Below are 17,314 nucleotides of genomic sequence, written 5' to 3'. Positions count from 1 at the left end.
GATAAGCCCCCCCCCCCCCCCCCCCCCCCCCCCCCCCCCCCACCCAAGTGGGGCCTCGCGCATTTTTTAATCGGATCCATCGTGTTTCCACGTGGCGGCCCAACCCCCCATCGTGAGAAGACCGCCAAGAAGACTCCTCGGCCCCCTTGCGAGGCTAGCTCGGCGTTTTCGCCGCGAGACCCGGTCCGGCTCCGGCCCGGCCGCCTCCGACGCCGTTATATACCCGCCCCCTGTCTGCTCCTCGCCTGTTTCGTTGCCGCACAGTGCTTTGCTTCCCTTCCCTCTTGCAGTCTCTTGCTTGCTTGCTGCTTTATTTGCCGCGGCGACAGAGCTACACCTGAATATACACGTAGTATATACAGCAGCCGCCGGTCGAGTCCAGACTCTAGAGACGGAAGCCGGTAGGCAGGTAGTAAAAGAGAGAGAAGAGGCCGGCCTGAAGAAGAAGATAACGAACTAGAGTTGAGCGACGATGGTGGTCTACTTCAAGGCGCGTCCGGACGCCGGCGACTACACCATCTACATGGGCGCCGACAAGAACGAGAACGAGGAGCTCATCAAGTACGGCCTCCCCGAGGACGTCTGGTACGTCGCTAGCTAGCTCTTCCAGTTCCATCCCGGCGGACCCGGCCGTCCCGGCCTCTGATTTCATTCTTCGCGACGACGCTCTAGCTAGCTAGTCATGGCGATCCAATGGTGGTTCCGACCGCGACGCGTGTTCTGCGCGCGCGCGTCTCGCTCGCCCTTCCGGTACGTCGAGGCAGCATTGTGCTATAGCCTACAGCTAGCGCATGCAGAGCGGAAGCAGCCGATGGAGAGGCCACAGGCGACGGCGACGGCGAGCAGGGCGAGCGTAAGCCGGCGCCGGTGACGGCAAGCACGTGGACGTGGTGTCGCGGTGGTGAAATAGCTAGGCTCTCCTCAGTTACTGGGAGGGCGAGCGGCGAGGAGCGGATTGCAGATTGACGCGTGACTGGGCCTTGACGAGGCTGGCGTGGACATCCCATCCCCAACGCCCCAACTACCGGCCTACCAAGATACTAGTGGTCGATAGATACGACCAAACCAAACCTGCGGTGCGGAGCACAACACGACTGCGCAGCGCAGCAAAGTCGGACGTCCATCGTCGTCGTCTCGCCTCTGGCCGCGTTCTGTCGGATGTACAAGTCGTTTTGTATGCTTACTGCTGGGCGCTGGCCATGCCCCGTTTGGCGTGCTCTTAAATCTAACTTCATCCGTTTTTTTTTATTTAAAATAGTGTTTTTCTCTTACAAATTCTTCTAAATTTCTCCGAACGAACGGAGCCTATGTGAATCTTAGTAGCCTCCAGGGGACCTCACGTCCTCACACGGTCACACACGCACCTCGTATATATGTCAAGCTTGGAGATATATTTATATCATGTTTTTGTAACACCCTAGGTGTTGGAGCGCTTTAGTATTTGGCAAACGTTAATCCAGATGAAAAGAATTATATATAGTACTAGCAATCATCTTGCTAAAGCTCGGCTAGAATTGGCAAACGTTAATCCAGATGAAAATAATTATATATGTCGGGTGGCCCTGCAGGTTCCATGTGGACAAGGTATCCTCGGCGCACGTCTATTTGAGGCTAAAGAAAGGCGAGACCATAGATACCATCAGCGAGGGCCTCTTGGAGGACTGTGCACAGCTCGTAAAGGCTCATTCCATTCAAGGTACTTACTTGCCAATTCTAGCAGTGTATACTGTATAGTTCGTTTTCCCCCCTTGGCTAGCTGCTAGTAGACGTAGAGCAGCACTCACTTTTGAAGGATACAAAACTTAGATGCCGCCAGTGGTTTTTCATATGCCCTAGCATAATGATGGGACGAAATAATTCCTGGCTTCACAGTTTCTGATAGGAGTATTATAAATCATGCAAATCAAGAGAAAAAAAGAGCAAAAGAAAAGGAGTACCCGAGAGAAGTTCAAAGATTCATGGGCGTAGCTACTAGGTTTCCTAGTAAAGACCATTTAGCCGCCACCAAGTAGCAGTTACAGTAAGTATCTGCATCTCCAGTTATGCTCTCCCCCGTGGGAGAATCGAAATAGAATAGGGTGTGACCTGTCGGGTACTCCCCTGCCCCAGCTCCACATTGCATGTTGCGGCGGCGGGAATCTTTTCTAGTTTTTCCCCCATCGACCGGTCGATCTCTCCCCCTCTCTTTTTCCTGCTGCGAGAGGACTGAGGGCCTGTTTGGTTGACAAATTTTTTTTGGCGAAATGTTACTGTAGCATTTTGTTGTTATTTGGTAATTAGTGTCCAATCATAGTCTAATTAGGCTTAAAAGATTCGTCTCGTGAATTTTGTCTAAACCGTGTAATTAGTTTTATTTTTTATTTATATTTAATGCTTCATGCATGCGTCCAAAGATTCGATGTGACGGGAAATCTTTAAAAATTTTGGCAAAATGAAGTTGTCGGATGCCGTGAGAAGGGGTACCCTAAGCAAGACCCAAAAAACGACTGCGTAGGCTTCGTAAAGATCGAAACCAGCTAAAACACCGCTGGCCTCGGCCGATTCTCCGACCCGCCCGAGGCCCCCTCACCGCTGGCCTCGAGCGACTCCCCGCCGAAGGCCTCGGCCGGGCCACTGACCCTCCGTCCCGCGCGAGGCGGGCTCGGCAGCACTCCGCTGCCTCTCCCTTCTCCCGTCCCTCTGACAAAACGTCGTGTCGCATTAACTCAGCCAACTGCTGCCCCTGACATCGACCGCACGCTCGGCACAGTACAGCAGAGTGGCCGACGGGACAGGAAGCAGGACGGGGCAGGGGTTACCCGCCACTGTGCTAACCACTATGCACATGGCTGACGCCCATGCCTCACTCCTGCTCCAAGGACGACGCAGCATGGGGAGCCACGTCTGGGCTACTGTGGCCTCGGAATCAGTACCCAGGACCAATAATTCCCTCCAAAGCCTCGGCAGTCTGCTTCAGGGGCTCGGCAGCCTAGGGATCCACGTCCGCCGGGGCCCCCCGCGATGGCTTGGCCTCGGCACCTGCAGAGCCACAGCTCCCCACGACGTCATCACACGATGACCCGCACGTCGCCCGGACTGGGCAGGGGTTACCCGCCACTGTACTGACCACCATGCACATGGTGGACGCCCATGCCTCACTGTACTGCCAACTCCTGATCCAAAGGACAACGCAGCGTGGGGAGCCACGTCTGGGCTACTGTGGCCTCGGAATCAGTACCCAGGTCCAATAACTCCCCCAAGGCTTCGGCAGTTTGCTTCAGGGGCTCGGCAGCCTGAGGATCCATATCCGCCGAGCCCCCCACGATGGCTCAGCCTCGGCGTCTGCAGGGCCGCTGCTCCCTACGACGTCATTGCACGGTGACCAGCACGTCGCCCGCCATGTCCTGCATCAAGCTATACTGGAGCCCCACGACGCACAAGATCGAGTATGACCGGCGCGTCACCTCTGCACGACAAGGACAGGGCCACACCATCGACCATACCACGACAGTGGTCGGCTACAGGGCTCGGACACGCCACCCCGTTTACAGAAGCGCCATGTAGCAATCTATGTACGGCCCCAGGTCTCCCTTAGAGTATAAAAGGGAGGCACCGGGGTCATTTCTAGGGGCGACCGAAAGGAGACGAACACACCGATAGAATTTGACACTTCCACTACGCTGCTTGAGAACAACGCCTCAAGCAGCCTGCACCACCCTCATCGAGACCTGGGGCTAGCCCCCTCTCTCACCTAGCTTGTAACCCCCTACTACGAGCACTCCGGTGCAAGGAATACAAGATCAATCTCTCAGACTGGACGTAGGGCCTCGATTGCCTGAACCAGTATAAACCTTGTGTCTCTTTGCATCACCATCCAGGATTAGGGGCACGCAGCACAAACTCACTCGTTGGTTGAGGGACCCCCGGTTCCAAGACACCGACAGTTGGCGCGCCAGGTAGGGGAACTGCGTGTCGGCTTCATCATCCTAGCAAGTTCCGGATGGCAGACCCCGTACGACCATTGCGTCTCAGCACCATAGTTTGGTTCGGAAGCCTAGAGTTCATGTCTCTAGGGCATGAGTACGACATGGTGCTCCTCGCCCCTCGAGCCCCACCGTCCGACGATGAAGTCACGCCCCGGCAGCCCAGGCGCAGGCGGCGCCCGGGCAGCCGCTCTCGCCATGCTCGCCAGGCACGACGCGAGCAAGGCCACCCCGACGCTACGCGAACCCAGGGCGGCACGTCACTCCCCGCCGATACCCTACGACCAGCTGTTGGTACGGGGTCCCTAGCTGGGGACCTGTCTGGCCTGAGCATGGACGAAGGAAAATCGCCGGTGGCTTGCGGCGATACCCAGCCGTCTGGCTCCGCTCCACCACTCCCTGGAGAGCCGACCCCGGCGGGGCAGAATATGGAGACGGCACCGTCGCCATCCCCCTTTGGATTGAGAAATGCCGCCGCCTCTTACGCCTACGCTTACGCTGCCACTCACGAGCACCCCTCGGAACGCCGCCAGCGCTTCGCTCCCGACCTGAGCATCCGCTCCGACTCCTCGGACGAGGACGAGGCATCGCCCGGGGCGGACTTCTCCGAACTCCACAACCCTGGGGCTTTGCGCCAATTCTTGGCTGCAAGCGACTACTGCCTCGGCTACTCCGACTCCGACGACGAAGGGACTTACGATCCATCTCGTGAGTGCTTCCACGTCGGGCTCGGGATGCCAAGGGCGGGCGAAGAGGACGAGAGGACAGGCAACCATTCCCCGCCCCGGGCAGGGGCGGGCGACGCCACACCTCCACGTCTCGAATCCCCGGCAGCACGGAACGAGAATCCTGTTCGCGGGGGACATCGACGCCCAGACCTGGAGCAGCTCCGCGAGCTTCAAGCCAAGGTCGAACAAGACCGGCTCCTTCTGCAACAGCTTCGGGACACTCTTGAGCAGGAGCAGCAAGGGCGTGGTGAGGGCGGGGGACCCGAGGGAGGGCCCGCGACGTCCATCACCGCATCAATGATAACGAGGGGGGAGAGCCACCCCCAATCTTTAATTGCGCTAGCCAGAATGTCGCAGCGGCTGCGATGCTGGTCCGAGCGATGCCCGAGCCCTCCACCACCGAGGGGCGACGGGTCCGCGGAGAGCTCCGCGACCTCCTCGAGACCGCAGCGGTGCAGCAGGCCGAAAGTTCCGCCTCCCGCCGGCGCGGAGGCACTTTGGAGCAGCCCGCAGCACAACCTCGCCGGGGCCAGGACGCCTCGGTCCGCCCCGAGGCCGCTCGCACGCCGACGGTCAACAGGGCCCCCTCGGTACGCGATCGATCTAGAGACCAATGCGAGGCACGGGGCGACCACGAAGTAGTTGGCGGGCGACGGCGCCACGACAACGGAGCCGCCCGGGGCTACCACCCGCACCGAGGCGGTCGCTATGACAGCGGTGAGGACCGCAGTCCTTCCCCTGAGCCGCCAGGCCCTCGGGTCTTCAGCAGGGCCATCCGCGCGGCTCCTTTCCCCGCCCGGTTCCGACAGCCGGCCAATCTCGCGAAGTACAGCGGCGAGACCAACCCGGAGCTCTGGCTCGCCGATTACCGCCTGGCCTGCCAGCTGGGCGGCGCGGACGATGACCTGCTCATCATCCGAAATCTCCCTCTGCTCTTGTCGGACTCGGCACGAGCCTGGCTCGAGCATCTCCCTCCCTCGCAAATCCATGACTGGCGCGACTTAGTTAGGATCTTCGTCGGGAACTTCCAGGGCACTTATGTACGCCCCGGGAATTCCTAGGATCTTAAGAGCTGCCGCCAGAAGCCGGACGAGTCTCTCCGAGACTTCATCCGGCGCTTCTCCAAACAGTGCACCGAGCTACCCAGCGTCGGCGACTCGGAGATCGTCCAGGCTTTCCTCTCTGGCACCACTTGTCGGGACTTGGTCCAAGAGTTAGGACACAACGTCCCGCGCTCTGCTGCCGCGCTCCTCGACATCGCCACCAGCTTCGCCTCAGGGGAAGAGGCTGTCGGAGCCATCTTCCCCGACGCCGATTGCAAGGGTAAGCGGAGGGAAGAGGCCCCCGTGGCCTCGACCTCCCACCTCCCAAAGAAAAAGAAGAAGGGTCGCCCAGGGAAGCGGGAGGTCCTCGAGGCCATCCATGTCGCCACAACAGATCGCAGGAATGCCCGAGGCCCCCGTGGCCCCGGGCTATTCAACGACATGCTGAAAAAGCCCTGCCCTTACCATCAAGGTCCGGTGAAGCATGCTCTTGAGGATTGCACCATGCTGCGGCGCTACTACGCCAAGCTCGGGCTCCCCGACGACGACGCCAAGCAGAAGGGCGCCGGCGGTCGGAACGAGGACAAGGACGACGGGTTCTCCGAGGTACGCAACGCTTTCATGATCTTCGGTGGGCCCTCGGCATGCCTTACGACGCGGCAGCGCAAGAGGGAGCGCCGAGAAGTCTTCTCGGTCAAGGTGGCCACCCCCCAGTACCTCGACTGGTCCTGAGAGGCGATCACCTTTGATCGAGGTGACCACCCCGACCGTATTCCGAATCCTAGGCAGTACCCGCTGGTCGTCGACCCGATCATCGGCAACACCCGACTCTCCAAGGTGTTGATGGACGGAGGCAGCGGTCTCAACATCCTCTACGCCAACACCCGTACATCGTCGCTCAAGTGCTGAAGCCCGGGACCTACAAGTTGACCAACGAGAAGGGCGAAATCTTCGCAAACGCTTGGAACATAGAACAGCTACGTCGCTTCTACCCTTAAATTTCCAAATGTTGTTTACATTGTTTCTCGAAATACAATAAAGAAGCGTTCTTAGTTGTTATAATCTTTCGAGGAACCCCCCCTTATAGACAAGTCGATTGTATAGAACCTAAGGACCATACGAACGTCTCAAAGGCGAAAAGGTCGGCCGAGCCGTGAGAACGGCCCACGCCTCCGGGCTACGGCAGCTCCCTCACCACCTTTTCACCCAAAGGACAGCGTAGGCTCCGAGGAAGTTCTATGCAGAGATAGGGGCTCGACGTCACAATAGCGCTATAAGGGAGACTCGGCTCTGCCTCTGCAAAGCCGAGCCTCCCTCGGGGGCCAAATAGGGGGAAACCCCCTAAAGTCCCAAAACCCCCTGAGTCTAGAACACCGTTTGTTAATGATCTTTCAAAAAAAATTTATGCCAAACTCTCTTACGCTCCGACGGGACCTCCACAAGAAACCCAAAGACTAAAAGTTTGTCTGGAGGCCAAAGGGCCGGTCGAGTCGTGAGAACGGCCTACGCCTCTGGGCTACGGCAGCTCCCTCACCACCCTTCGCCGAAGGACGGCTTAGGTACCGAGGGATTTCTTTGCGGGTTCCCAAGATCGAGACAGAGGGCACAGGCTTGGAAGTAGAACAGAAAATGGTTAAAAGACGCACATACGCAAATACTTTAAAAGGCCTCAACAGCCACAAAAACATCACGATACAACAACTAACTCAATCCGGTTACATGGCCCCTTTTGGCCCAGGTCAAAGCTCAAGGATCGGTGGCCGGCGCGGGAGGGACCACCTCTTCTTCAAACAGACCAGCCAGCGCCGTGCCAGGTGCCTCGGCCGCCTCCAACAGCTTCACGACCTCCGCATCAGCCTCCTCGTCATCTTCTGGCAATACATAGCCGTCGCTGACAGCCTCGAGGTTGATGGCGTAGTGCGAAGAGACGACGGCCAGGGCACGCTTGACACCCGTGTGCAAAGCCCCCCGGAGCCTCTCGCGGACGCGGCCGCTCAACGCAATCAGGCGGCTCCCAAGGGAGCTGGCTGATTGGACCTCCTCGACGTCCAGGGCCTCGCAGGCGGTACGGACAGCGCTATGTAACGCCTCGTGCTCCCGGACCTCAGCATCCAGCGCCGCTTGCACTGCGACAGAGGCCTCAGCCGCCTGGGAAGCTTCTTTTTTCAGATCTATGTCACAACGAGGGGTCAGGAGTCAAACGCGAACCAGAACAAGTGGAACAAGGAACACGGTTCAGCGGAACTCACCCTTGGCCTTGTTCTTCCAGGCTAGGACCTCGACCCGAGAGGCCTCAGCCGCCTTGGTAACCTCTGCCAAGGTGACTCTCATCGCCTGATGCTCGCTCTGCTCCGCACCCAGCTGCCCGGCTGTGGCCTTCGCAGAGGCCGTCGCTTCTTGGGCCCGAGACCTGAAGGAGTCTCGCTCCTCCTCCAGTTCCTTGATCTTCGCCTCCAAGGGGGCAGCCTGCCCCTTAGCCGTGACCAACTCAGCCTGAAGGTCAGCACAACGAAGGCGGAGGTCCTCCACCTCCGCACTCCGCGCTAACAAAAGCCCCTGGGCGTCGGCGAGCAGGCCCCTCTACCGCCAGAGCTGGTCCCAGATATCCCTCTCCCTTCGTAGGAACACCGATTTCCCAAGGGACCGGGTCTCGAGCTCCTATAAAGGTAAGAAACGCGCGTCAAAATGCTGCGAGGGAACTCGAAGAGAAAACAACTCGGCATGGGAGAGGAAGGTACTTACCTGGGTAACACCGGGCAAGTCCCGTCCCATAATAGTCATCGCCGTCTGCAGCGACCGCACTGCCAGTTGGCGGTACTGCTCGAGGGTATCCCACCGCCCCCCCTCTGCGATATCTTCAAGGGCGAACACAGGCTCCCCCTCGGGATCAGCCTGGCTCCGCCAGAAAACATGCGGGAAGTTCCACCCATGGGGCTCGGGCCGTAGCCGGGCAAGGGCCGAACTCCCCTCGGCGGGATCTGGGACCGGCTGCTCCGCGGTACTGGCCTCCTCAACGTCCGCCGCCTCCTTCCCTCGAGAAGAATCATCAGACGAGATTGTCTGAACCAGGGGCGGCGCCAAAATTTGCTCCGTCTCCACCTCCATCGCCTCAGCCTCGACGGACCCGGGGGCTCTGGCCTCCGCCATCTCTACCTCGGTGGCCCCGGCATCCACTGCCTAGGCTTCAGAGGTCTCGGGGGCCCCGGCCTCACCCTCAACGGCCTCGGCAATAATGGACGCCCCAGCCTCCTTCGCCCCAAGACCCACGACGTCGCGAGGCGTGGGCTCCTCCTCCTCCACTCGCTCCGCGGCTGCCTCGGCACCCTTTTCCTGGGCAGCCGCCTCCTCCGAAACGGCCCCGCCCGACGCCACGCCACGCTGCACGCCAGCCTGCGCCTCCGCTGCCTGATGGGCAGAGGAGCTAACATTCACCTTGAGCGCCTTATGGGGCGCCAAGGGAGGATCTTCCACCAGATGCGTCTGGCTGGAAGCAAAGACACTTCCAAGGTCAGCACGCGACCGAGGGGCAAACAAGAAGTAGTACGTACTCCACCAGAAAAAACGCTTACCGTGAACGGGGATGCAGCCGCTTCAACACCGCCAGTCTCCTCTGCAACGGCGGCGGTGGTGGCAGCAGCACGGCCTCGGTGACCACCGGTGCCAGCTGGCCTCCGTCGGGCCCCGGCACCTCCTCGACCCTTCGCGGAGACGAGGGGGTCGCCCCCACCGTCGCTGGCGCCACCTCCACCGTCGAACCCATCGGGCTGACGGCATGCTCCTCCAACACCCGTGCCTCGGGTGTGTCGGCCTCGGCCCCGGGACGAGCCGCCATCGGCCCCGGGACACCTCCTCCTCCTAGGAGCGTCAGGCTCCTTGCCGGCGCCCCGGGCACCATCTCCCTAATGTCGGGGAGGTGTTCCAGGCAGGCCGTCCCCACCTCGCGCCCGTCGCCGTCGCCCGAAGAATCCGACATCGACGATGAGGGAGACGGCTCCAACGGGAGACCGTCGAGCTTCTGACGCCGGCGATGGGCGTCCAGCTTTTCGCGCGCAAGGAGCTTCTTCGTGCGCTTCGCCTCCTTGGCATCTTTCTTCTTCTTCTCCTCCTCAGCATGCGCCCTGTTCACGGACCGCCGCCGGGCGTCCTCGAGAACGGGCGGCGGGGAGCCTCGCACGTCTCTTATCCCCTATGGGAACAACGAAGTAAGACAACAGACAAAAAAGAAAAAAGGAAAACGAAAAACAAGAAGGCCGCGAAAGCCTCGACAACATCCAACTTACCAGCGAGACATACCCCCGCGACGGGCGCATCGGGAACGGCATCAGATCGCCAATCTTCGGCTTCCCGTCTACCGCCTCTCTCACCCGACGCAGGGTCTCATCGTCGGTAAGGGCGAAGGCGGACATCTTGACACCAGTGATCGGATCGCCCGGCGTCATCTCGAACAGCCGCCGCCGCCGGGCCATCAGCGGCAACACCCTCCGGTGGTGAAAAGCCGCCACGACCACGGCCGCCGAAAGACCGTGGTCACGCAGCTTCCCCAAGGCCCTCAAGAGCGGTTCCAGCCTAGGCTGATCGGCCTTGACGACGCCGTATCCCCATTTCTCTGGTTGACTCTCTACAACCCGCCCGGTATAAGGGGGAAGTCCTCCGCCGTCGTTGCGGAGGTAGAACCAGCCGTCGTACCAACGACGGTTGGACGAGGACAGCTGGGCCGGGATGTAGAGGGACTACCGATCTTGGCGTACGTGAAGGGTGCAGCCGCCGGCCCTCTGCACCTTCCGAGCCCCCCTCGTTCCCCCCGGCTTGGTGGTGAACGTCGCTCGGAACAAGTGGAGCCACAACTCCCAGTGGGGAGCAATCCCCAAGTACCCCTCATAGACGGCGACGAAGATGGCCGCCTGCGCGATGGAGTTGGGGCTGAAATTGTGAAGCTCCACACCGTAGTAGTGCGGGAGCGCCCGCATGAAGTTGTCCACCGGTGACCCGAGGCCTCGCTCGTGGAAGACGACGAAGCTCACCACGTAGCCGTCGCGCGGCCTCGGCTCCGACTCGTTCCCCGGAGCAATCCACTCCGGCTCGTCAGGGTCGGTGATCGGGCGAAGAAGACCGGCCTCCACGAGCGACTGCAGCTTCTCCTCGGTGACGTCGGACCGCTCCCTAGGGATCCGCCGGGAGGATGACGGGACCACCAGCCATTGCGCGGCGGAGGACGCTGCTACGGCGGTAATCTCTCTCCCTCTCTCTTTCAGTCTCTCGCCCTCCTCCTTCTCCTCCCCGGCGCTCTATGCTCTCAGCAACGGCACTGGAGGCAGCAAAGGCGAGTGCGGAAAAGGTAAGAAGGGGAAGGGCGAGGTTCTTCGCGTATTTATGCAGGGACAGGGCGAAACCGCCGGGCGAATGAAATCGAGGAAGTTTCCCCAAAAGATCCGGCGCGGTTATCCAGATCCGGTTTTACCGCCCACGCGCCCACTCCCTCCTCATTAAATCGTGCGTGCAGATACGTCCCGTCGGCGGACACCACGTCACGTCCAACCGCAGCAGCAGCAGGCGCCGTTTCACTGCCCCGAAAAAGTCGCCTCAAAAGACGCGCCTACCGTTGTTAGCCGTAGGGAGAGAAATAACCCCCCCCATTCCTTTCAGGCAAAGGAACTGGGCACCGAGCCCGCTACGGTCCAGGGGTTCGAAGGCTGGGCCCTTAGGGGTTTCGACAGCCGCCCCAGGGCAACAGAGTCAGGGGCGACTACGGGCGAGCCTATACGAGGCCGAGGCCCAAGCAAGCGAAACGCTTGGGACGCCCTGTGTCGTGTCTGAGACCGATAGGGAGGTCTCCGAATGGGATCCCACCGTAGGGAGGCATCGAGCCACCGAGGCCCAACGAACGGCCTCGGTACCCACTAGAGAAACCCTCCGGCACTCTTGGAGCGTGTCTCCGGACCGCTAGCCGACCCCCAGCGAATGGGGTACGGGCCTCCACTCGGACTTACCCGATAACAGCTCACCGGAACTGTCATCGCTCGCGCCCACCGAGGGTAGCGTGGCACATTCCACCCCTCCTTCCGAGCGAAAAGGAAGCGTGAGGGTCGAGTAAAAAGTCAGGAGAATCCCTGACGGCCCTCTTGCTCCGCGTAGAGGCTAAGGGACTCTTCCTGCAAAAAACATTGCTGAGACCCAGTGACTTAGGCTCGCACCCGAGGGGGCTCGGCAAAACAAACCCTCCTTCCGAGCGAAAAGGAAGCGCGAGGGTCGTTCAAAAAGCCAGAAGAGCTCCTGACGGCCCTCTTGCTCCGTGCAGAGGCTAGGGAGCTCTCTCTGCTAAAGATGCCGAGACCCCGCGACCTAGGCTCGCACCCGAGGGGGGCTCGGCAGACAGACCCTCATGCGCGAGGGGCGAACCAAAAAGCCAGGGGGACCTCTGATCGCTCTCTCGCTCCGCGCGAGAGACTCGGGGCCTCCTCCTGCAACTTTGCCGAGACCCAGCGGCTCAAGCTCGCACACGAGTGGGCTCGGCAAACAGCCCCCCGTCCGAGCGAAAAGGACGTGCGGGGACGGACTAAACAGTCGGGAGGACCCCTGGCTACCCTCTCGCCCCGTGCGGAGGCTCGGGGGCTCTTCCTACGCCCAAGATAAAGACAAAAGCGACCCAAGACCGTTATGGTCCAGGGGTTCGAAGGCCGGACCCCCCGAGGGTTTCGACAGCTGCCCCAGGGCAAAAGAGTCAGGGACGACTACGGGCGAGCCTGTACGGGCGCACCCTGTGTCGTGTCCGAGACCGGCAGGGATGTCTCCGAATGGGATCCCACCGTAGGGAGGCACCGAGCCACCGAGGCCCAGTGAACGGCCTCGGCACCCACTAGAGAAACCCGCCGGTACTCTTGGAGCGCGTCCCCGGACCGCTAGCCGACCCCCAGCGAACGGGGTACGGGCCTCCACTCGGACTTACCCGATAACAGCTCACCGGAAATGCCGACGCTCGCGCCCACCGAGGGTAGCGCGGCATCTTCCACCCCTCCTTCCGAGTGAAAAAGAAGTACGGGGGTCGTACAAAAAGCCGGGGGAACCCTTGACAGCCCTCTCGCTCCAGGCGGAGGCTGAGGGGCTTTTTCCGCAGCATCGTCAAGGCCCTGCGATCCGAACTCACACCCATGGGCCCGGCAAACACCCCTCACTCGAAGGAGAAAAAAGCCCCTGAAGAAATGAAATCACTCCTCCAGGGCCTCGGGGGCTACACCCGGCGGGTGCGCTCGTGCGCATCCACCAAAGCCTCGAGTACAAACATCAACCCAACAGGAACTGTCGAGAGCCAATCCTCGTCAGAACCTCAGGGGGAGTACCTTCACTCCCCCCAAGGCTCGGGGGCTACTGTCGGATGCCGTGAGAAGGGGTACCCTAATTAAGACCCAAAAAACGACTGCGTAGGCTTCATAAAGATCGAAACCAGCTAAAACACCGCTGGCCTCGGCCGATTCTCTGACCCGCCCGAGGCCCCCTCACCGCTGGCCTCGAGCGACTCCCCGCCGAAGGCCTCGGCCGGGCCACTGACCCTCCGTCCCGCGCGAGGCGGGCTCGGCAGCACTCCGCTGCCTCTCCCTTCTCCCGTCCCTCTGACAAAACGTCGTGTCGCATTAACTCAGCCAACTGCTGCCCCTGACATCGGCCGCACGCTCGGCATAGTACAGCAGAGTGGCCGACGGGACAGGAAGCAGGACGGGGCAGGGGTTACCCGCCACTGTGCTAACCACTATGCACATGGCTGACGCCCATGCCTCACTCCTGCTCCAAGGACGACGTAGCATGGGGAGCCACGTCTGGGCTACTGTGGCCTCGGAATCAGTACCCAGGACCAATAATTCCCTCCAAAGCCTCGGCAGTCTGCTTCAGGGGCTCGGCAGCCTGGGGATCCACGTCCGCCGGGGCCCCCGCGATGGCTTGGCCTCGGCACCTGCAGAGCCACAGCTCCCCACGACATCATCACACGATGACCCGCACGTCGCCCGGACTGGGCAGGGGTTACCCGCCACTATACTGACCACCATGCACATGGTGGACGCCCATGCCTCACTGTGCTGCCAACTCCTGATCCAAAGGACAACGCAGCGTGGGGAGCCACGTCTGGGCTACTGTGGCCTCGGAATCAGTACCCAGGTCCAATAACTCCCCCAAGGCTTCGGCAGTTTGCTTCAGGGGCTCGGCAGCCTGAGGATCCATATCCGCCGAGCCCCCCACGATGGCTCGGCCTCGGCGTCTGTAGGGCCGCTGCTCCCTACGACGTCATTGCACGGTGACCAGCACGTCGCCCGCCATGTCCTGCATCAAGCTATACTGGAGCCCCACGACGCACAAGATCGAGTATGACCGGCGCGTCACCTCTGCTCGACAAGGACAGGGCCACACCATCGACCATACCACGACAGTGGCCGGCTACAGGGCTCGAACACGCCACCCCGTTTATAGAAGCGCCATGTAGCAATCTATGTACGGCCCCAGGTCTCCCTTAGAGTATAAAAGGGAGGCACCGGGGTCATTTCTAGGGGCGACCGAAAGGAGACGAACACATCGATAGAATTTGACACTTCCACTACGCTGCTTGAGAACAACGCCTCAAGCAGCCTGCACCACCCTCATCGAGACCTGGGGCTAGCCCCCTCTCTCACCTAGCTTGTAACTCCCTACTACGAGCACTCCGGTGCAAGGAATACAAGATCAATCTCTCAGACTGGACGTAGGGCCTCGATTGCCTGAACCAGTATAAACCTTGTGTCTCTTTGCATCACCATCCGGGATTAGGGGCACGCAGCACAAACGCACTCGTTGGTTGAGGGACCCCCGGTTTCAAGACACCGACAGAAGTGAACTGCTCTGAGGAGAGCCTTTTTTTCTTTCTTTCTCCTGTATTATTGGCGCTAGCTGCACGGGACGGGACCACTCAATTATCTTGGCGCGTATATTGATTTGGCTGATGGTGATTATTCGTGATCATGAAAACGTGACAGCAATTGAATTGGATGCGCCTATATCTCTCTCTCTCTCTCTCTCTCTGCATGTGCTTGTTGTGCAGGGAAGAAGATGAACAACGTTGAGGTGATCTACACGCCCTGGTCTAATATCAAGAAGTCGCCATCCATGGATGTCGGCCAAGTTGGCTTCCACAACCCACGGATGGTAATCACTCAGGTTTTTCATGACTAAAATTTAACTACTAAAATCAATGAATAAACTTTAGTCACCCGTTCTAATGACTAAAAGTGACTAAAGGTCATTAAAGTAGTTCAACAAAAAACCAAACCACCCCTAATAAATGCTCAAATCTGGATGAGGGACCAACAATAATGAGGGGCATCCCTTGTCCACCGGATACTTTAACCCACTTTTAGCTGACTAATGTGATTAAACTACTATATTCCCTTATTAGTCAGTTTGTTTGGCAGATTAGGCCATGTTAGCTTTGCTTATCAGCTATACTTTTTCTGCGAAGGAACAGTGTTTTTCTCTCACAACAAAATCAGCGAACAATACTTACTCAAGTTTAGTAGCTAAATTTTAGTAGGGTGTTCATATATATTCCACCACTTTTTTTCCTCTCGGCCAGGTGGGAGAACGGTCCCACGTGTCAGCCACCTAATTCGACGCGCTTGTGCTAATTGAAATTAAGGCCCTATTCGCTTCTTTTATAATCCGTACTTTCAGCTTGTTTTTTCAGCTAGAATAATGTTTTCCTCTCATAACAAATCAGCCGGAACAATGTTTCAGCTTGTTTTTTAAGCGAAGCGAACGGGGCCTAAATTGTTCGTCATTCTGTTATTGCTGATCAAGCAATCTCAGAGCTTCATCCCATCGAAAACACGTACGAAATGGTTTTTGGACTTGTTGGGCTAGTTAAGCCTTTTTATTGAGTTTTGAGCGTGAATATATAAAGAGTAAAGTAGATTAGTAATGCATTTTTAATATTACTTGATCTGTTATTGAAAAAAAATGATTTTATAGAAATTGCTATTTACTAAAGCATTCTTTGATATTGTAACGCTGACGAAGAGAGTAGTAGTGTAGTACAGTAGAGTTCAGTCTGTCACTGTAACGCTGACCTTTTGCACTCCTACAGTGTTGCATCCTTTTTTCACTCGTTGAACAATACTTCTCAAATAATGCAAAGTTGGGGCTCATTTCGAATGAAGAGAAAAAAAACAACCGTTGATTAATATTGTAAAGGGGGAAGGTGAGGAAACACCTCAGTGCTGCAAAAGGTGTATCTGGGCAGACCACTTGTCTGATTGTTGTAGCACTTTAATCATGTCCAAATGTTACATTATTGCATCCAATCCAACCTTTTGCATCATATATCTCGCTGGAAAAGCATTTTGGGTTTCCTTTAGGGCTAGCTAGAGCTAGCATATTGGCAGGACAAATTTTTTTAATCCTTTTGGGGTTTCTTAGATTATCCTGTGCCTGTATAGCTAGTTTGGGATCACGCATTGCGAATACTGACACCTGATAATTCACACTAGCTATCTACTGATTGACAGGTCCATGTGCTTACAGTCGAGAAGCGTGTCAACGAGATCATCAACAGGTTGAATAAAACCCGGGTAGAACGTCGAGCAGACTTGAAAGGTGCTTACATATGTACACCATGCATCATGCACTGGCAGATGCACGTACTTAATTATCAGTTAATTAATCTTTCTTCCCTTGTGTGCAGCCGAGAAAGAGGCAACAAATGCAGCAGAAAAGGCCGAGAGGAAGATGCAGCTGAAAGAGAAGGTATGATTGATTGACATCCGAGCCTTCTTGAGCTACATGTTTTTTTCTTCAATAAATATAACATTGCTGACAGCGCGGCTATGAATGGCGTCTAACGATCACTGAATTTGGCAGAAGCGGAAGGAGGAGATGGAGAGGCTGGAGAAGGAGAAGTGGGCGGAGATACGGAGCTACAAGGGCCTCATGGTGGCCGAGAAGATGACGTCTAACCGCCAGATCGCCTCGGCCGGCAAGTCCATGCAGGAAATGGAGGATGAGTTCGTCTGAAGATTCTTAGTATTACTGGCGTCTCTGTGTGTACGTGTTGCGTGTAGTGATTATGTACGTATACGTATGTCCATGCTCGCGTGATCTCAATGAGTCATCAAAGTAACTAATGATCCAATCGATCATTCGACCCGTTCCTGACCTGTTGATCTGTACTGTACATAACGTGTGCTCCCAGAATGGACATAGGTTACGAGAAGAGCGTATCCGTAAATAAGGAACGAGTGCCAAGCTGGTGGTATAGATGAGCAAATGGGCCGCCTGCCACGGGCCCGGTTAAGGCACGGCCCTTTGGGCCACCGGGCCGTGCCCAAGCAGGCCTCATGCCTGACCAACGGCCCATGCACGGCCTGCGGAGCAGGTCGGGCCAGCCCGAGGCCCGAGTTGCAGAGGAGCCGAGGGCCGACGCCACATGAGGGAGAGAGCGCCTCGGCAGGTCCCCAACCCCACTGGCCCACTCGTAGCGCGATGTGTCACGGGCGCGCTCAGTTCGCTGGTTGGTTTGTAGACCGGTTTAGATTAGCTGGTGCTGATTTATTGTGAGAGAAAAATATTA

The 17,314-nt window shown here is 58.0% G+C and overlaps 1 protein-coding gene across 1 annotated transcript; it reads left to right on the top strand.

Moving 5' to 3' along the window:
* Positions 1-233: 233 nt before the first annotated feature.
* On the top strand, positions 234-16,901 carry LOC136450460 (uncharacterized). Its single transcript, XM_066450901.1, has 6 exons — positions 234-585; positions 1,569-1,696; positions 14,792-14,895; positions 16,254-16,341; positions 16,430-16,491; positions 16,606-16,901. Exons 1-6 carry the CDS (start codon positions 473-475, stop codon positions 16,756-16,758), a joined length of 648 nt encoding a protein of 215 aa, XP_066306998.1. The 5' UTR covers positions 234-472; the 3' UTR covers positions 16,759-16,901.
* The last annotated feature ends 413 nt before the right edge of the window (positions 16,902-17,314 follow it).

Source organism: Miscanthus floridulus, chromosome 5, assembly GCF_019320115.1.
Source record: "Miscanthus floridulus cultivar M001 chromosome 5, ASM1932011v1, whole genome shotgun sequence".
Taxonomy (NCBI): Eukaryota; Viridiplantae; Streptophyta; class Magnoliopsida; order Poales; family Poaceae; genus Miscanthus; species Miscanthus floridulus.
This window is presented reverse-complemented; position numbering and strand designations above follow the sequence as displayed.